The 22133-nt window shown below is 42.6% G+C and overlaps 1 protein-coding gene across 1 annotated transcript in view; it reads right to left on the reverse strand.

The window, feature by feature from the left end:
* LOC106566126 (R3H domain-containing protein 2) overlaps window positions 1–22133 on the reverse strand; it is a 95956-nt gene that overhangs the window by 44450 nt on the left and 29373 nt on the right. The window contains exons 2-10 of the mRNA XM_082959574.1: window positions 19695–19949; window positions 19353–19566; window positions 16372–16413; window positions 15025–15235; window positions 13181–13259; window positions 12464–12523; window positions 10814–10954; window positions 988–1096; window positions 515–610 (exon numbers count right to left, since the gene is read on the reverse strand). Coding sequence (XP_082815700.1) covers window positions 515–610; window positions 988–1096; window positions 10814–10954; window positions 12464–12523; window positions 13181–13259; window positions 15025–15235; window positions 16372–16413; window positions 19353–19535 — 921 coding nt within the window. The 5' untranslated portion in view covers window positions 19536–19566; window positions 19695–19949. The remainder of the gene's footprint in view (window positions 1–514; window positions 611–987; window positions 1097–10813; window positions 10955–12463; window positions 12524–13180; window positions 13260–15024; window positions 15236–16371; window positions 16414–19352; window positions 19567–19694; window positions 19950–22133) is intronic.

The following is a 22133-nucleotide window of genomic DNA, read 5'->3' on the forward strand; positions in this document are numbered from 1 at the left end:
TTAAAACAGTGGTTAATAGAACAGACAGTGGGAGACAAGTACAACTGTCCATCCCCATCCTCACTGTTGAGCCAGACCAGAGTTGCCCTTAGACTTTTTTTTTAATTTGACATTTTATTTAACCTTTATTTAACTAGGCAAGTCAGTTAAAAACAAATTCTTATTTACAATGACGGCCTACCCCGGCCAGGCACCCCGGCCGCCTACCCCGGAAAAGCCTACCCCGGCCAAACCCTCCCCTAAACCGGAAGACGCTGGGCCAAATTGTGCGCCGCCCTATGGGACTCCCGATCACAGCCGGTTGTGATACAGCCCGGGATCGAACCAGGGTGTCTGTAGCGACGCCTCTAGCACTGAGATGCAGTACTTTTGACCACTGAGCCACTCGGGAGCCAGATCTGCTGAACTTGAACAGATACGCGTTACCCCCTACGATGCTTAATGTCACGATTTGGTGAGGGTAAACTGATCCTAGATCTGTGCCTAAGAGCATCTCCTATCCTCCACCACTTACTTCTCTGGAAAAGATCCGGTCTCGTACTCTCTGATACTCCTCCTCCCTCTCCTCTATTGATTTGCTGCGCCGCCCGTCCGACAGCGGCACGCGGATCTGCGATTGGACAAGAGGAAGAAGGGGTGTGATCAGTAAACATCATTGGACAGAAGTGGTACTCACTATTCACTATGAATACTATTCAGAGCATCTTCTCAGGAAGAATACGTGTAAATTAAAATATTGTGCGAGAAATGTATATACTCAGATAATCGTCAACAGGATTAATTATATTCAGCCTTCTCATATATCGTATCCTCGTGTTCTACAAAGACCTACAACGGTACAAAACAGCTACAAATAACATGTATGAAGAATCTGTGAATCAGAACTGTTAAGTATTTTATTATTAGACTTAAGTGTAATTAACTGTTAAGTATTTAAGTAATAAAAAGCAACAGTGAAGAATAAATAAAAAAAAGGGGACTAATGACCTGATTATCGTCCTTGTCCATACTGGCGTCGTCTCTCTTCAGGATAAACTTCTTCTGGAAATCCGTGTTCCTCTCATCCTTGATATGCTCTGAGAACCTCTGCTCTGGGCTGAAAGAAAAAACAATTCAGAAACTCTTGTTAGGACAAGTGTTGTAACGATACCAACATTTTTACTAACGATACCAGGCCAAGTATCGCGATACCAAGTAGTACCGCGATACCAAGTAGTACCGCGATACCAAGTAATGCCTAGCGTCCTGTTCACCCTGTCCCGCCGGGCGCTTGTTCACGTTTTCTAAATGCTCTGCTAAGCAAAAATCTGTCACTGAAATTCACACTTCTACTCAATACAACACATTGAATTTAACTTCACACTGTTCAGTGTATAATAAAATACTGTATAGAATGGCTGATTTGCTCATATTGGCAAAGGCCACACACTCCCGTGGTCTCCTTCTCTGAAACACACACACACACACACACACACACCACACACACCCACACACACACACACACACACACACACACACACACACACACACACACACACACACACACACACACACACACACACACACACACACACACACCACTCTCCCATAAACACACACTGCTCCCAACTTTTAAAACGTTAGGCACCAAAGACAATTTAAGCAGCACCAAAAGTTATAATATTTTTTTTATATACTTTATGCTTCCATTAGGCCTATGTGAATCACGCCTATGTGAATCACGCCTATGTGAATCACGCCTATGTGAATCACGCCTATGTGAATCTATGTGAATCACGCCTATGTGAATCACAGCTCTTGAGTAGCAGACCCTTTTTCTTTCTGTGCCAATCAAATTTGCCTAGACCTACTGTCATTTACTAGGTTGTTAGCTAGCTAGGTAACATGACTGAACTACCTTGTTTGTTATCAAACCAATAATTAGTGGCCCGGGACTAGTTTAAAACAGCCCGTGACATGGATTGTGAAATTATCTAAAATGCAAATCCCAATGAAAAAAGAAGAGAAGGCATGTCTGGTAACATGGGTCATATTTCTATAACTGTTTAGACTAGAAACAAGACCTCTGGTAATATGGGTCATATTTCTATAACTGTTTAGACTAGAAACAAGACCTCTGGTAACATGGGTCATATTTCTATAACTGTTTAGACTAGAAACAAGACCTCTGGTAATATGGGTCATATTTCTAACTGTTTAGACTAGAAACAAGACCTCTGGTAATATGGGTCATATTTCTAACTGTTTAGACTAGAAACAAGACCTCTGGTAACATGGGTCATATTTCTATAACTGTTTAGACTAGAAACAAGACCTCTGGTAACATGGGTCATATTTCTAACTGTTTAGACTAGAAACAAGACCTCTGGTAACATGGGTCATATTTCTATAACTGTTTAGACTAGAAACAAGACCTCTGGTAACATGGGTCATATTTCTATAACTGTTTAGACTAGAAACAAGACCTCTGGTAACATGGGTCATATTTCTATAACTGTTTAGACTAGAAACAAGACCTCTGGTAACATGGGTCATATTTCTATAACTGTTTAGACTAGAAACAAGACCTCTGGTAATATGGGTCATATTTCTAACTGTTTAGACTAGAAACAAGACCTCTGGTAACATGGGTCATATTTCTATAACTGTTTAGACTAGAAACAAGACCTCTGGTAACATGGGTCATATTTCTAACTGTTTAGACTAGAAACAAGACCTCTGGTAATATGGGTCATATTTCTATAACTGTTTAGACTAGAAACAAGACCTCTGGTAACATGGGTCATATTTCTATAACTGTTTAGACTAGAAACAAGACCTCTGGTAACATGGGTCATATTTCTATAACTGTTTAGACTAGAAACAAGACCTCTGGTAACATGGGTCATATTTCTATAACTGTTTAGACTAGAAACAAGACCTCTGGTAATATGGGTCATATTTCTAACTGTTTAGACTAGAAACAAGACCTCTGGTAATATGGGTCATATTTCTATAACTGTTTAGACTAGAAACAAGACCTCTGGTAACATGGGTCATATTTCTATAACTGTTTAGACTAGAAACAAGACCTCTGGTAACATGGGTCATATTTCTAACTGTTTAGACTAGAAACAAGACCTCTGGTAACATGGGTCATATTTCTAACTGTTTAGACTAGAAACAAGACCTCTGGTAATATGGGTCATATTTCTATAACCGTTTAGACTAGAAACAAGACCTCTGGTAACATGGGTCATATTTCTAACTGTTTAGACTAGAAACAAGACCTCTGGTAATATGGGTCATATTTCTATAACCGTTTAGACTAGAAACAAGACCTCTGGTAACATGGGTCATATTTCTATAACTGTTTAGACTAGAAACAAGACCTCTGGTAACATGGGTCATATTTCTAACTGTTTAGACTAGAAACAAGACCTCTGGTAACATGGGTCATATTTCTATAACTGTTTAGACTAGAAACAAGACCTCTGGTAACATGGGTCATATTTCTAACTGTTTAGACTAGAAACAAGACCTCTGGTAACATGGGTCATATTTCTAACTGTTTAGACTAGAAACAAGACCTCTGGTAATATGGGTCATATTTCTAACTGTTTAGACTAGAAACAAGACCTCTGGTAATATGGGTCATATTTCTAACTGTTTAGACTAGAAACAAGACCTCTGGTAACATGGGTCATATTTCTATAACTGTTTAGACTAGAAACAAGACCTCTGGTAACATGGGTCATATTTCTATAACCGTTTAGACTAGAAACAAGACCTCTGGTAATATGGGTCATATTTCTATAACCGTTTAGACTAGAAACAAGACCTCTGGTAAAATGGGTCATATTTCTATAACTGTTTATGCTAGAAACAAGACCTCTGGAACATGGGTCATATTTCTATAACTGTTTAGACTAGAAACAAGACCTCTGGTAACATGGGTCATATTTCTATAACTGTTTAGACTAGAAACAAGACCTCTGGTAATATGGGTCATATTTCTAACTGTTTAGACTAGAAACAAGACCTCTGGTAACATGGGTCATATTTCTAACTGTTTAGACTAGAAACAAGACCTCTGGTAACATGGGTCATATTTCTATAACTGTTTAGACTAGAAACAAGACCTCTGGTAACATGGGTCATATTTCTATAACCGTTTAGACTAGAAACAAGACCTCTGGTAACATGGGTCATATTTCTATAACTGTTTAGACTAGAAACAAGACCTCTGGTAATATGGGTCATATTTCTATAACTGTTTAGACTAGAAACAAGACCTCTGGTAATATGGGTCATATTTCTATAACTGTTTAGACTAGAAACAAGACCTCTGGTAACATGGGTCATATTTCTATAACTGTTTAGACTAGAAACAAGACCTCTGGTAATATGGGTCATATTTCTAACTGTTTAGACTAGAAACAAGACCTCTGGTAACATGGGTCATATTTCTATAACTGTTTAGACTAGAAACAAGACCTCTGGTAACATGGGTCATATTTCTATAACTGTTTAGACTAGAAACAAGACCTCTGGTAACATGGGTCATATTTCTAACTGTTTAGACTAGAAACAAGACCTCTGGTAATATGGGTCATATTTCTATAACTGTTTAGACTAGAAACAAGACCTCTGGTAACATGGGTCATATTTCTATAACTGTTTAGACTAGAAACAAGACCTCTGGTAACATGGGTCATATTTCTATAACTGTTTAGACTAGAAACAAGACCTCTGGTAACATGGGTCATATTTCTAACTGTTTAGACTAGAAACAAGACCTCTGGTAATATGGGTCATATTTCTATAACCGTTTAGACTAGAAACAAGACCTCTGGTAACATGGGTCATATTTCTAACTGTTTAGACTAGAAACAAGACCTCTGGTAATATGGGTCATATTTCTATAACCGTTAGACTAGAAACAAGACCTCTGGTAACATGGGTCATATTTCTATAACTGTTTAGACTAGAAACAAGACCTCTGGTAACATGGGTCATATTTCTAACTGTTTAGACTAGAAACAAGACCTCTGGTAACATGGGTCATATTTCTATAACTGTTTAGACTAGAAACAAGACCTCTGGTAACATGGGTCATATTTCTAACTGTTTAGACTAGAAACAAGACCTCTGGTAACATGGGTCATATTTCTAACTGTTTAGACTAGAAACAAGACCTCTGGTAATATGGGTCATATTTCTAACTGTTTAGACTAGAAACAAGACCTCTGGTAATATGGGTCATATTTCTAACTGTTTAGACTAGAAACAAGACCTCTGGTAATATGGGTCATATTTCTAACTGTTTAGACTAGAAACAAGACCTCTGGTAACATGGGTCATATTTCTATAACTGTTTAGACTAGAAACAAGACCTCTGGTAACATGGGTCATATTTCTATAACCGTTTAGACTAGAAACAAGACCTCTGGTAATATGGGTCATATTTCTATAACCGTTTAGACTAGAAACAAGACCTCTGGTAAAATGGGTCATATTTCTATAACTGTTTATGCTAGAAACAAGACCTCTGGTAACATGGGTCATATTTCTATAACTGTTTAGACTAGAAACAAGACCTCTGGTAATATGGGTCATATTTCTAACCGTTTAGACTAGAAACAAGACCTCTGGTAACATGGGTCATATTTCTAACTGTTTAGACTAGAAACAAGACCTCTGGTAATATGGGTCATATTTCTATAACCGTTTAGACTAGAAACAAGACCTCTGGTAACATGGGTCATATTTCTAACTGTTTAGACTAGAAACAAGACCTCTGGTAACATGGGTCATATTTCTAACTGTTTAGACTAGAAACAAGACCTCTGGTAATATGGGTCATATTTCTATAACTGTTTAGACTAGAAACAAGACCTCTGGTAACATGGGTCATATTTCTAACTGTTTAGACTAGAAACAAGACCTCTGGTAATATGGGTCATATTTCTAACTGTTTAGACTAGAAACAAGACCTCTGGTAATATGGGTCATATTTCTAACTGTTTAGACTAGAAACAAGACCTCTGGTAATATGGGTCATATTTCTATAACTGTTTAGACTAGAAACAAGACCTCTGGTAATATGGGTCATATTTCTATAACTGTTTAGACTAGAAACAAGACCTCTGGTAACATGGGTCATATTTCTATAACTGTTTAGACTAGAAACAAGACCTCTGGTAACATGGGTCATATTTCTAACTGTTTAGACTAGAAACAAGACCTCTGGTAATATGGGTCATATTTCTATAACCGTTTAGACTAGAAACAAGACCTCTGGTAATATAGGTCATATTTCTATAACCGTTTAGACTAGAAACAAGACCTCTGGTAACATGGGTCATATTTCTATAACTGTTTAGACTAGAAACAAGACCTCTGGTAACATGGGTCATATTTCTAACTGTTTAGACTAGAAACAAGACCTCTGGTAATATGGGTCATATTTCTATAACTGTTTAGACTAGAAACAAGACCTCTGGTAACATGGGTCATATTTCTAACTGTTTAGACTAGAAACAAGACCTCTGGTAATATGGGTCATATTTCTAACTGTTTAGACTAGAAACAAGACCTCTGGTAATATGGGTCATATTTCTAACTGTTTAGACTAGAAACAAGACCTCTGGTAATATGGGTCATATTTCTATAACTGTTTAGACTAGAAACAAGACCTCTGGTAATATGGGTCATATTTCTATAACTGTTTAGACTAGAAACAAGACCTCTGGTAACATGGGTCATATTTCTATAACTGTTTAGACTAGAAACAAGACCTCTGGTAACATGGGTCATATTTCTAACTGTTTAGACTAGAAACAAGACCTCTGGTAATATGGGTCATATTTCTATAACCGTTTAGACTAGAAACAAGACCTCTGGTAATATAGGTCATATTTCTATAACCGTTTAGACTAGAAACAAGACCTCTGGTAACATGGGTCATATTTCTATAACTGTTTAGACTAGAAACAAGACCTCTGGTAACATGGGTCATATTTCTATAACTGTTTAGACTAGAAACAAGACCTCTGGTAATATGGGTCATATTTCTAACCGTTTAGACTAGAAACAAGACCTCTGGTAACATGGGTCATATTTCTATAACTGTTTAGACTAGAAACAAGACCTCTGGTAACATGGGTCATATTTCTATAACTGTTTAGACTAGAAACAAGACCTCTGGTATAGAAACAAGCCGTTTTCTTTGTTGTAAAGTTGCAGGCATGCCTTTCACTCTCTGACACTCAGAGGCTGCATGACAGTTAACCTGTTGGGGCTAGGGGGCAGTATTGAGAATTTTGAAAAAAATGTGCCCATTTTTAACTGCCACCTACACCAACTCAGAAGCTAGGATATGCATATTATTACCAGATTTGGATAGAAAACCAACTGTTTGAATGGTGTCTGTAAGTATAACAAAACTCATATGGCAGGCAAAAACCTGAGAAAACCTGAGGGAAAAAAATAATTTTGTGGCTGTACTATTTTTTTAAATCATTGTTTAATAGATACCACAGTGAGAAAGGATTCATTTCGCAACTCCTACGGCTTCCACTAGATGTCAGCGATCTTTATAAAGTTGTTTGAAGCGTCTATGATCAACAGAGACCGGATGACAAGGAAGGGAAGTTGACCTCCCTGGGATGTCGTCACTTCCATTATTGCCTGCACCTCCTCAATCATGTGACGCGAGACAATTTTCCAAAACGTTTTTCTAGACACAGGAGCGGTCGGGTTGAAACATTACTGATGTTTCACGTTAAAAATGGCTCTAAAGATTGATGCTAAACAACGTTTGACATGTTTGAACGAATGTAAATAGATTATTTTTTTAACTTTTTTAACTTTTCGCCGTGACTTCCCACCCCCCGCCCGCGCTACTTTTGAGTAGCCACCGAAGCGCTAACAACATGGAACAACTTGGAGTTATTTGGACATCAATTATGAACTTTGTCAAAAGAAACCACATTTGTAGTGGACCTGGGATTCCTGGAAGTGCCAATGGATGAAGATAATCAAAGGTAAGGGATTATTGACGATAGTATTATTGATATTAGATGGTTACAAGATGACGCTAAGCTATATAGCCTAGCCTATTGTTCTTAGCACAGCACCCGGTTTATTGCAACTTGTGATTTCCCAGTAAAGTTATTTTGAAATCTGGCAATACAGTAGCATTTACGAAAATGTTAAAATATAATTATTTGAATGACAATATTATAATTTACCAATGTTTTCGAATAGTAATTTTGTAAATTGTAATGTTGTTCACCGGAAGCATTTCAGAGAAGACAAAAATCTGAATTTCACAGCTACTGTAAAATGCTGTTTTTGGATATAAATATGAACTTGATGGAACAAAAAATGCATGTATTGTATAACATAATGTCCTAGGAGTGTCATCTGATGGAGATTGCCAAAGGTTAGTGCATAATTTTAGCTGGTTTCTGCTTTTGGTGACGCCTGACCTTGAATTGAAAATGGATGTTTGTACTTTTGTGGCTATGTACTGTCCTAACATAATCTAACTTTATGCTTTTGCCGTAAAGCCTCTTTGAAAATCGAACAATGTGGTTGGAATAAGGAGATGTTTATCTTTTAAATGGTGTAAAATAGTTGATTGTTTGAGAAATTGAAATTATTAGATTTTTGATGTTTTGAATTTCCAGCCTTGTTAGCAATCCCGTCTCGGGGTTCATTGCTAACCTGTAGCCCCAACAGGTTAACTTGCACAGTCTACTCAGACTGGCCTGTGCTCACTGTTATAACAGGTGATGAAACACTGCTATTTCCACACGCTGCTCCAATGTAACACCAGAAGACCCATCAGGGTCTGCATCCCCACTCGCCATCACGGATAAATTATATTTACACAACTGATGACCATGAATAGCAACCAGAGAGATGCAGGTGAGTGAGGGCTGGTAGAGGATGCTGAGAGATGCAGGTGAGTGAGGGCTGGTAGAGGATGCTGAGAGATGCAGGTCAGTGAGAGCTGGTAGAGGATGCTGAGAGATGCAGGTCAGTGAGAGCTGGAAGAGGATGCTGAGAGATGCAGGTGAGTGAGAGCTGGAAGAGGATGCTGAGAGATGCAGGTGAGTGAGAGCTGGAAGAGGATGCTGAGAGATGCAGGTGAGTGAGGGCTGGTAGAGGATGCTGAGAGATGCAGGTGAGTGAGGGCTGGTAGAGGATGCTGAGAGATGCAGGTGAGTGAGAGCTGGTAGAGGATGCTGAGAGATGCAGGTGAGTGAGGGCTGGTAGAGGATGCTGAGAGATGCAGGTGAGTGAGGGCTGGTAGAGGATGCTGAGAGATGCAGGTGAGTGAGGGCTGGTAGAGGATGAGGATGGCTGATCATAGCTGCCACACGTGATATGTACGTGGATATGATTGGACCTGAACATACAAGAGACTGGAGGCTGTTGCTCAAACAGATCCACAGATGATGCAATCTCTATTGTACTCCACACTGCCCTTTCCCACCTGGTCAAAAGGAACACCTATGTGAGAATGCTATTCATTGACTACAACTCAGCGTTCAACACCATAGTACCCTCAAAGCTCATCACTAAGCTAAGGACCCTGGGACTAAACACCTCCATCTGCAACTGGATCCTGCACTTCCTGACGGGCCGCCCCCAGGTGGTGAGGGTAGGTAGCAACACATCTGCCACGCTGATCCTCAACACTGGAGCTCCCCAGGGGTGCGTGCTCAGTCCCCTCCTGTACTCCCTGTTCACCCACGACTGCATTGCCAGGCACGACTCCAACACCATCATTAAGTTTGCAGACGACACAACAGTGGTAGGCCTGATCTCCGACAACGACGAGACAGCCTATAGGGAGGAGGTCAGAGACCTGGCCGGGTGGTGCCAGAATAACAACCTATCCCTCAACGTAACCAAGACTAAGGAGATGATTGTGGACTACAGGAAAAGGAGCACCAAGCACGTCCCCATTCTCATCGACGGGGCTGTAGTGGAGCAGGTTGAGAGCTTCAAATTCCTTGGTGTCCACATCAACAACAAATTTGAATGGTCCAAATATACCAAGACAGTCGTGAAGAGGGCACGACAAAGCCTATTCCCCCTCAGGAAACTAAAAAGATTTGGCATGGGTTCTGAGATACTCAAAAGGTTCTACAGTTGCAACATCGAGAGCATCCTGTCTGGTTGCATCACCGCCTGGTACGGCATTTGCTCGGCCTCCGACCGCAAGGCACTTCAGAGGGTAGTGCGTACGGCCCAGTACATCACTGGGGCTAAGCTGCCTGCCATCCAGGACCTCTACACAAGGCGGTGTCAGAGAAAGACCCTAAAAATTGTCAAAGACCCCAGCCACCCCAGTCATAGACTGTTCTCTCTACTACCGCATGGCAAGCGGTACCGGAGTGCCAAGTCTAGGACCAAAAGGCTTCTCAACAGTTTTTACCCCCAAGCCATAAGACTCCTGAACAAGGTAATCAAATGGCTACCCGGACTATTTGCATTGTGTGACCCCCCCCCCCCCCCCCCCCCGCTACTCTCTGTTTATCTTATATGCATAGTCACTTTAACTATACATTCATGTACATACTACCTCAACTGGCCCGACCAACCAGTGTCTGTATATAGCCTTGCTACTCTTATTTTCAAATGTCTTTACTGTTTAATTTCTTTACACACACACACACTTTTTTCCGCACTATTGGTTAGAACCTGTAAGTAAGCATTTCACTGTAAGGTCTACACCTGTTGTATTTGGCGCACGTGACAAATAAACTTTGATTTGCTACCAAGGTCTTCTAAGTTCCACCAGTCTCCCACTCACATGCGTGTGTTGCCAGTCTTGTTAATGATGACAGCCTTGCCAGTCTGGTCTACGTTGTGGTCCATGCCAAAGTAGGCCGCTACACGGTGCAGAAGCATGCGGTGGTACGACGTCATCTGGGGAAACTTCTTGTACTGGTTACTGGAGGGGAGAACGTGGAGATTAAACAACATGTACTGATTACTGGAGGAGAGAACGTGGAGATTAAACAGCGTGTACTGGTTACTGGAGGAGAGAATGTGGAGATTAAACAGCGTGTACTGGTTACTGGAGGAGAGAACGTGGAGATTAAACAGCGTGTACTGGTTACTGGAGGGGAGAACGTGGAGATTAACTTCTCTAGGCTGGGGGGGTATTCTCATGTCCGGATGAAAAGCGTGCCCAGAGTAAACTGCCTGCTACTCAGGCCTAGAAGCTAGGATATGCATATTATTAGTAGATTTGGATAGAAAACACTCTGAAGTTTCTAAAACTGTTTGAATGATGTCTGAGTATAACGGAACCTATTTGGCAGGCGAAACCCCGAGGTCAAACCATCCAACGATTTCTTTTTTTTTGAGGTCACTCTTTTCAATGGGTTTTCAATGGGAATCTAGAATTCTAAGGCAGTTGCTTGCAGTTCCTATCGCTTCCACTGGATGTCAACAGTCTTTAGAAATTGGTTGATGTTTTTCCTTTGTGTAATGAAGAAGGGTCGAGTGAAGTGTACTGTTGTGGTTGAGGCGCGTGACCTGAAAGCACGATCCACTTTGTTTTCCTCCGGTACTGAACACAGTTTATCCCGTCTTACATTTTATCAATTATTTACGTAAAACAATACCTAAAGTTGTATTAGGAAAGTTGTTTGAAATGTTTGGACAAAGATTACAGGTAACTTATGAGATATTTTGTAGTCATGTTGCGCGAGTTGGAACCGGTGTTTTTCTGGATCAAACGTGCCAAATAAATGGACATTTTGAATATATATAACGACGGAATGAATCGAACAAAAAATACCATTTGTGATGTTTATAGGACATATTGGAGTGCCAACAGAAGAAGCTTGTCAAAGGTAAGGCATGAATTATATCTTTATTTCAGAGTTTCGTGTCGCGCCTGGCGGGTTGAATTATGATTGTCTGTGTTTGTTTGATGGGGTGCTGTCCTCAGATAATCGCATGGTTTGCTTTCGCCGTAAAGCCTGTTTGAAATCTGACACGTTGGCTGGATTAACAACAAGTGTAGCTTTAATTTTGTGTATTGCATGTGTGATTGTATGAAAGTTTAATATTTATCGTAATTTAATTTGAATTTGGCGCTCTGCCATTTCACCGGATGTTGTCAAATCGATCCCGTTAACGGGATTTGAGCCATAAGAAGTTACTGTTAGAGACGGGACTGATTTACATTTGAAATACAACAAAATAAACTTCAGATGAGGGTAATGATACCATCCCAACGACAGGTGGACACAGAGTCCCAGGCAGCCAAATATACCATACTGATATACCAACTACAGTACAATCCCCATGTTTATCCCATTATAAATATACTGGAGTAAAGTAGCAGTATGGAATGTGGATACATCCCACATGGCACCCTATTCCCTACATAGGGCACTACTTTTGACCACAAGCATATATAGGGAATAGGGTGCCATTTCTCACTCACTTGTCGTCATTAATGAACTCCAGGATATCTTGTTCTAGTTTCAGCAGCATCATTCGATCCCTGTTAGAGAGAGGAGAGATAGAGGGGAGAAAGGAGATAGGGGAGAAAGGAGATAGGGGAGAAAGGAGAGAGAAGAGAGATATAGGAGAGATATAGAGGGGAGAAAGGAGAGAGGGGAGAGATATAGAGGAGAGGGGAGGAGAGAGGGGAGGAGAGAGAGGAGAGGGGAGAGATAGAGGGGAGAAAGGAGAGATATAGAGGGGAGAAAGGAGAGAGGGGAGAGAGGAGAGATATAGAGGGGAGAAAGGAGAGGGGAGGAGAGAGAGGAGGAGAGAGGAGGAGAGAGAGGAGGAGAGAGAGGAGAGGAGAGGAGAGAGGAGAGGAGAGAGGAGAGGAGAGAGGAAAGAGGAGAGAGAGAGAGGAGAGAGAGAGGAGGGAGAGAGAGAGAGGAGAGAGAGAGAGGAGAGGCTTATGTCTATCATGCATTGATGTAGCTCAATAAGAAATGTGTGCAAAAAACATGAATCCCAAAGCTGATCTACAGTTAAGATTCTGCCCTTAAAGTTTCTCAATCCATTTCCATCCGTTGAGTGCTGTGGCTGTGATAGGAGATTGATTAGTCTCCCCTGCCATAACTGGGGTTCTGGGGTTGTTTTCAGTGTGTGTGTGTGTGTGTGTGTGTGTGTGTGTGTGTGTGTGTGTGTGTGTGTGTGTTACCTGGGGTTGTTTTTCAGTGTGTTGACCAGGAAGTCGTGCACGTCGATGCCGGTGGAGTCAGTGTACTCCTGGCTGGAGTCTGGCGGAAGGGAGAGACAGAAGACAGGATGCTTAACCTGTTGGGGCTAGGGGGCAGTATTTTCACGGCTGGATAAAAAAACGTACCCGATTTAATCTGGTTACTAATCCTACCCAGTAACTAGAATATGCATATACTTATTATATATGGATATAAAACACCCTAAAGTTTCTAAAACTGTTTGAATGGTGTCTGTGAGTATAACAGAACTCATTTGGCAGGCAAAACCCTGAGACATTTTCTGACAGGAAGTGGATACCTGATGTGTTGAATTACCTTTAAGCCTATGCCATTGAAACACACAGGGGTTGATTAATGTTTTGGCACTTCCTATTGCTTCCACTAGATGTCACCAGCCTTTACAAAGTGTTTTGAGTCTTCTACTGTGAGATCTGACCGAACAAGAGCCTTGGAACGGTGATGGCCGATTTGACTCTGGCGCGCGAGTTCATGTTGGGTACCCTCGTTCCAATACGTTATAAAAGAGAATGCATTCGTCCACCTTGAATATTATTCATGTTCTGGTTAAAAAAGGCACTAATGATTTATGCTATACAACGTTTGACATGTTTGAACGAACGTAAATATATTTTTTCCCCTCGTTCATGACGAGAAGTCCGGCTGGCTTAGATCATGTGCTAACAACACGGAGCTTTTTGGACATAAATGATGAGCTTTTTTGAACAAAACTACATTCGTTATGGACCTGGGATTCCTGGAAGTGACATCTGATGAAGAGAATCAAAGGTAATGGATTATTTACATAGTATTTTCGATTTTAGATCTCTCCAACATGGCCGTTTGTCTGTATAGCAAAGCATATTTTTCTGGGCGCAGTGCTCAGATTATTGCAAAGTGTGATTTCCCAGTAAGGTTATTTTTAAATCTGGCAAGTTGATTGCGTTCAAGAGATGTAAATCTATAATTCTTTAAATGACAATATAATATTTTACCAATGTTTTCTCATTTTAATTATTTAATTTGTGGTGCTGACTTGACTGCCGGTTATTGGAGGGAAACGATTTCCTCAACATCAATGCCATAGTAAAACGCTGTTTTTGGATATAAATATGAACTTGATAGAACTAAAAATGCATGCATTGTCTAACATAATGTCCTAGGAGTGTCATCTGATGGAGATTGTAAAAGGTTAGTGCATCATTTTAGCTGGTTTTATGGTTTTGGTGACGCCTGTCTTTGAATTGACAAAACATTACACACAGCTATTGTCAATGTACTCTCCTAACAATCTAACTTTATGCTTTCGCCGTAAAACCTTTTTGAAATCGGACAACGTGGTTAGATTAAGGAGATGTTTATCTTTCAAAGGGTGTAAGATAGTTGTATGTTTGAAAAATTTGAATTTTGACATTTATTTGGTTTCAAATTTGCCGCTCTTGAAATGCACCTGCTGTTGATAGGGTGCACCACGGGTGGCACGCTAGCGTCCCACATAGCCCCAAGAAGTTAAAATAGCTCCAAAAATGACACCATACACACAATCTGGTAACACACAGGCATGCACTCAGGAGTATCCACACACACACACACACACGGTCAGTGGGGTTAGAGAGGCAAAAAACTGCAACAGCAGCAGAAAGGGTGTGTTGTTTCTGAACAAATACGAATGGAGGATCGCTTTCAACTATTTACTGACGCACACACACCATGATACAGCCATCTGTCCGTTTCCCATCAGCTGGGTCTGCCCCTCTTTGCTACTCGAATGAATCCTCTTCAGCATTTTCCGCCAGAGGCATCTTACCTCGTGACAGCATCTTACGTGAAGTCCTGTCCTTCTTCTCCTCCTCATCATCCTCATTCTCATAGTCATCCTTAGAAGACTTCTCCTCCTCCTTGTCTGAGGGACAGCTGATGTGGAGCTGGATAATGTCTGGAGGTCCGTCAGTACAGAACGGACCTGATGACTCCTCACACACCGCCAGGCTCCTCACCAGCTTCAGCTTGGCATTGGACTGAAACACACCCAGAGACACACACACACCACAGTGAAGCAGCAGACTACACAAATAGGTTAATGAGACACACCGCAATGGAGTAATTTATAGCTCTTCGGTTCATCAATAATAGATCAAATTCATTGCACACTATCAATATTTGACAACAAATGTTAAAACATTAAAATCTGCATTTTAGCTTGGCATTAGACTGAAACACAGAGAAACACACACCACATCAAAGCAAGCAGCTAAGTAAAAAACACTAATATTTAAACCCAGACACACACCACATTGAAGAACCTAGGCTACATAAATCTGGTCCTACTACTGAGACATAGCTGGTCACATACCAGCACCATTTTACAATACATGAGGTGATGCTGGAAAGACTTCATTGGTTTGAGATAAGTAAACATAAACAAATTCAACTTGTGTAGACTTCATATTCAAAATGTTGGGATTTCACTGGGTCGGAGGGGACGCTAAGCCACCGGGTCGGAGGGGACGCTAAGCCACCGGGTCGGAGGGGACGCTAAGCCACCGGGTCGGAGGGGACGCTAAGCCACCGGGTCGGAGGGGACGCTAAGCCACCGGGTCGGAGGGGACGCTAAGCCACCGGGTCGGAGGGGACGCTAAGCCACCGGGTCGGAGGGGACGCTAAGCCACCGGGTCGGAGGGGACGCTAAGCCACCGGGTCGGAGGGGACGCTAAGCCACCGGGTCGGAGGGGACGCTAAGCCACCGGGTCGGAAGGGACGCTAACCCACCGGGTCGGAAGGGACGCTAACCCACCGGGTCGGAGGGGACTAACCCACTCGGTGGAGGGGACTAACCCACTCGGTGGAGGGGACTAACCCACTCGGTGGAGGGGACGAGCAAGTAAATTGTGAGTGCACACACACACACACACGAAAGCTGACTTCCATAAATACACTAGGTAATAGGCTGTGTGTGAGCTCATGGCTAAGCAGGCCTCACCTCTACAACTTTTCCTGGTCTATCTAACCTGCTCACTAGGATTAGCAAACTCTGGGTCTAGTACTGCTCAGTAGGACCCTTTATCTAACGGGTGGACTTTAATCCCAGGATTAGGATCATGATATGGAAACGTACACAACATCAACACAACAGACATGATAACACCGTCCTTACCCTGGCCCTTTTCCTGCCATGGCCGTGGTTCTGAGTACGCCGCTGCAAGGGAAGAACATCTGGTAATACTAGCGACACTCAAAACCATTTACAATGTTAAATAAATATGTTAAAACCATATTTTAGTGAACAAATGTTTGATTTCGTTGTTAATATAGGGAGATTTCTGTGGTTGCTGTGGAAACAGATTATTCAACTTCCTATACTGTTTCTGGTAGATATTTGTTGAAGCTGATGTTGACTACAAACCCACAATGCAATGCACAGTCGTGAAGGCGCGACAGTGCGACTTCCCCCTCAGGAGGTTGAAAAAGTTTGGCTTGGGCCCTCAAATCCTGAAAAGGTTTTACAGCTGTACCACTGAGAGCATCTTGACTGGCTGTATCACTGCTTGGTATGGCAATAACACCGCCCTCGATCGCATGGCGCTACAGAGGGTGGTGCGGACAGCCCAGTACATCACTGGGGCTGAGCTCCCTGCCATCCGGGACCTCTATATCAGGCGGTGTAAAAAGAAGGCCCGGAAAATCGTCAAAGACTCCAACCACCCAAGCCAGACTATTTTCTCTGCTGCCGCACGGCAAGAGGTACCGGTGCATCAAGTCTGACCTCAACAGGCTATTGAACAGCTTCTATCCCCAAGTAATACGACTGATAAATAGCTAACGAAATAGCTACACGGACCGAGTTTACCTTGTATCTTTGACCTTTAATTTCAATATTTGCACATACAGTCGTGGCCAAAAGTTGACAATGACACAAATATACATTTTTCACAAAGTCTGCTGCCTCAGTTTGTATGATGAGAATTTGCATATACTCCAGAATGTTATGAAGAGTGATCAGATGAATTGCAATTAATTGCAAAGTCCCTATTTGCCATGCAAATGAACTGAATCCCCAAAAAACATTTCCACTGCATTTCAGCCCTGCCACAAAAGGACCAGCTGACATGTCAGTGATTCTCTCGTTAACACAGGTGTGAGTGTTGACGAGGACAAGGCTGGAGATCACTCTGTCATGCTGATTGAGTTCGAATAACAGACTGGAAGCTTCAAAAGGAGGGTGGTGCTTGGAATAATTTTTATTTGTCTGTCAACCATGGTTACCTGCAAGGAAACACGTGCCGTCATCATTGCTTTGCCCAAACAAAAAGGGCTTCACAGGCAAGGATATTGCTGCCAGTAAGATTGCACCTAAATCAACCATTTATCAGATTATCAAGAACTTCAAGGAGAGCGGTTCAATTGTTGTGAAGAAGGCTTCAGGGCACCCAAGAAAGTCCAGCAAGCGCCAGGGCCGTCTCCTAAAGTTGATTCAGCTGCGGGATTAGGGCACACCAGTACAGAGCTTGCTCAGGAATGGCAGTAGGCAGGTGTGAGTGCATCTGCACACACAGTGAGGCGAAGACTTTTGGAGGATGGCCTGGTGTCAAGAAGGGCAGCAAGAAGCCACTTCTCTCCAGGAAAAACATCAGAGACAGACTGATATTCTGCAAAAGGTACAGGGATTGGACTGCTGAGGACTGGGGTAAAGTCATTTTCTCTGATGAATCCCCTTTTCGATTGTTTGGGGCATCCGGAAAAAAGCTTGTCCGGAGAAGACAAGGTGAACGCTACCATCAGTCCTGTGTCATGCCAACAGTAAAGCATCCTGAGACCATTCATGTGTGGGGTTGCTTCTCAACCAAGAGAGTGGGCTCACTCACAATTTTGCCTAAGAACACAGCCATGAATAAAGAATGGTACCAACATCCTTCGAGAGCAACTTCTCCCAACCATCCAGGAACAGTTTGGTGACGAACAATGCCTTTTCCAGCATGATGGAGCACCTTGCCATAAAACTAAGTGGCTCGAGGAACAAAACATCGGTATTTTGGGTCCATGGCCAGGAAACTCCCCAGACCTTAATCCCATTGAGAACTTGTGGTCAATCCTCATATCTACCTCCCCTAAACATATCTACCTCCCCTAAACATATCTACCTCTCCTAAACATATCTACCTCCCCTAAACATATCTACCTCCCCTAAACATATCTACCTCCCCTAAACAGAAATGTGGTAATTAACTACAATGACCATAATCCATTGCGCCCATTCTTTCCGGCCACGGACAGAGGTGGATACACACCACATGAGACCGCATGAGAGAGGAATGACAACATGACGACGAGAGGGATAGACACAGTTTGTGAGGTAGCTCTACCCGATTGAAAGTTAGTAAAAGTAGTCTTGAAAGTATGCTTTATCTACTTTACTTTTCAACCCACTGTCAATGTCAGATTGAAGGCAGGTGATGGCTGAGGGAAGCTCTAAAATCCTTTTAAATGTCATTACTTTGATAATGCATTTAATGCTTAAAATTTTAATTGAAAAACAAAATCGAAAACTGTGATTATTGTGTAATAATAGAACCGAAACCAAACTCAAAAAGCACTTATTGCTCAACACTGTAGTCTCAATGACAGTCATTCAATAATAAGGGGCAATTTTCCTCAACCATAACCACATCCAACTCACCCACCCCCACTACACTCCAGTCGCAGGCTTGCAGCGCATGTGCATCGTGGCCGTATGCAACTATGCAATGCATGATGGGAGCGCAGGTTCAAACAGAACTGAAAAAGACATCTCACTGTTTATTTTGAGCACGTCAGCAAAAAATATGCTTTGTCATTACAATATAAATGTCTGAATATGTTAAAATCTAGACAGCCACAGAATTCAGACATTTTATTCTCTAGTGTAGTAGGACGATTCCTTCAAAAACTTTTCTGGAAATTACAACCCTAGAAGTGCAGTGCCGAGGAGGCAAAAGTGTGCTTCCCAATAATCTCTCCTTTCTCCTGAAGTGTGTACTTGTTTACTACTCACCACAAATGTAAAAACATCACTTCCATTAAGGGAAGTGAACAAGTCCACAATTCGGGAGAAAGGAGAGATTATTAGGAAGCAACCACATTCCCGTTGAGGTCAGTTACCTGCGAGTCCTGTGTGGCGCTCTCTTCTGCCTCCATGCCATCCCCGGAGCTCCCAGTGCCCTCCTGTCCCTGGCAAGGTTCAGGGGATGGGGAGAGCTTCATCATCAAGTCATCATTGAGCAGTCCACTACTTCCAATATCACCCTTCGCCTGGATGTCCTCCCCAGCCAGGCTCACGGACATCTTCTCAAGGGAGGGTAGGAGGACTCAGAGACTGTTAAAGAAGAGAAGAGGTTCAAGGCTGTACAGGTTATGACCTGGGCTGAAGAAAACTCCGGACCCTAAACACAGTAGGAGGCGAGAGATACCGACCATGTTGTTCATGAATACAGTGAACAGTACCTAACTAGGAGATCAGCTGTTCTGTGCTGATTCCTTATGGAGTGTGTTCCCAGAAGAGGGCTCTACAGAGGAGGACTGTGCCGCTCCGCTGGGCGAGGGTATTCCATAGCACGTTCCATATAGGGAGGAGAAAACAGCCGCCACGAGAAAGAGACACCAGGTGAGTGGGTCTATATGTCCGTTCGTCCGTCAATATATCCGTCCGTGCGTCTCAGTGCAGCAGCATGTTGATGAGAGCTCCTCCGGCCAGGACCGCTGGGGATAAGAGAAAGGTAGAATGACGTTACGAACTGTTACAACACACAGATTCTCTGACTGGGTCTAGGCTGACTCACTGCTCAAAGCGTGGGAGGACAGAGCTACCGGGCTGGCTGTGGAAGTATGAATTCAGTCAGTGCATTAATGAACACTTGCAGACCTGGGTTGTTCAGAAACTTTACAACAGCTTACTGACAGAGTAGAGACAGTGTGTTTCTCTCTACCGCTCACTCTTTAACAACACAAAGCGAATGAAAACATGACGGCATACTGCAAGCACCTTCAGGACAGGTGGCGCAAGACACACACACCAGAGCAAGACAGACAGACAGGGCGCAGTGCTGAGTAACACGGTTCTCTTCAGTTTAACACAATTTCCTTGAAAGTCATCAGGAAGCTGTGTGTGTGTGTGTGTGTGTGTGTGTGTGTGTGTGTGTGTGAGATGCAGAGAGGAGAGGAGGCTGTATGGAAGGCAGGGATTCCCAAAGCAGGGGAAGACCCAGGCATAGCAAGAGTGTCATCACTGAGGCAGCAGCACCACATTGCATCAATGACCAGGGCACCCACACAACCACCCACAAACACAACAACCCACGCACCCACACAACCACCCACACCGACACAACCACCCACGCCGACACAACCACCCACAAACACCCACACAAACACAACCACCCACCACACCCACAACCACCCACCCACCCACAAAAATGCCAACCAGCTGCACTCAGCTCTGAAGAGGCAAATAGTATAAAAAAAAACATTGCAAATAGCTTACAGCTGTTCTTGATTGAGCTTGCCTGTAGCAATAGAACCAATAGACACGTCCCCAAAGTGCAAACCACACCCACTTTTGACCTGGCACTCCAGGCAAGGCTAAAGAAAATTCTCAAATGATTTGTAATATTTCAAATAGTATGACGGACTGACTGACGGACGGACGGACTCCATTAGAGTGCCTTTTTAGGTTATACATAGGTTAAAAATACACCGTCCGTCCGTCCGTCCGTGTATGTATAACCTATGTATAACCTAAAAAGGCACTCTAATGGAGTCCGTCCGTCCGTCCGTCCGTCCGTGTATGTATAACCTATGTATAACCTAAAAAGGCACTCTAATGGAGTCCAGAGAGAACAATACCCTGTCCTCAAATATTTACATTTGACGGACGGTACTGAGTAAAGAGCCCGAATACTTATATACAATTAAATATGAGCAAACATTTCTTAAAGCCTGTTTTTGCTTTGTCATTATGGGGTATTCTGTGTAGATTTATGAGGGGGAAAAAAAACCATGTAATCAATTTTAGAATAACTTAACAAAATGTAGAAAAACTCAGACAGACAGAGACAGAGACAGACAGACAGAGACAGACAGAGACAGACAGAGACAGAGACAGACAGACAGAGACAGACAGACAGACAGAGACAGACAGACAGACAGAGACAGACAGACAGAGACAGACAGACAGAGACAGACAGACAGAGACAGACAGACAGACAGAGACAGAGACAGACAGACAGACAGAGACAGAGAGACAGAGACAGACAGACAGAGACAGACAGACAGAGACAGACAGAGACAGACAGACCCTGCTGAAGACCAGATTCACTGAGGGTTATTTATCACTGAGGGTTATTTATCACTGAGGGTTATTTATCACTGAGGGTTATTCAGGTATTGACTCCCTGTCCCTCCGGTTAATTTAGCCTTTTCTGTGGGTCGTAGCAGGTCAGGGTCTAAGCAATAGTTAGTACCGGGCGACAGGAGAGCAAACAGCCAACTGGGGTGTGGGGGTTTCTGCTGTTATATAGGCTTCTGGAAGTTATAGGGACCCAATGTAGCTGCTAGTTATCATCTATAACCTGCAGCTGTAATCACATGGTCATTTAGCAGGTTGAATTTTATCATGGAGAAGTGTGTGTGTGTGTGTGTGTGTGTGTGTGTGTGTGTGTGTGTGTGTGTGTGTGTGTGTGTGTGTGTGTGTGTGTGTGTACTGCAGAACCTGAATGAAAGATGAAGGTAAATGGAAATGTAGCACAGTGTACAGAGGAACAGAGCGAGAGGGATAGAGAGAGGGATAGAGAGAGGGATAGAGAGAGGGAGAGCTGTGAGGAACAGAGGGATAAAGAGGCAGAGAGAGAAAGAAAAATAGAAAGAGGGAATGAGTCAGAGCTGTGC

Source organism: Salmo salar, chromosome 12 (genome assembly GCF_965601325.2).
Source record: "Salmo salar chromosome 12, fSalSal1, whole genome shotgun sequence".
Lineage (NCBI taxonomy): Eukaryota > Metazoa > Chordata > Actinopteri > Salmoniformes > Salmonidae > Salmo > Salmo salar.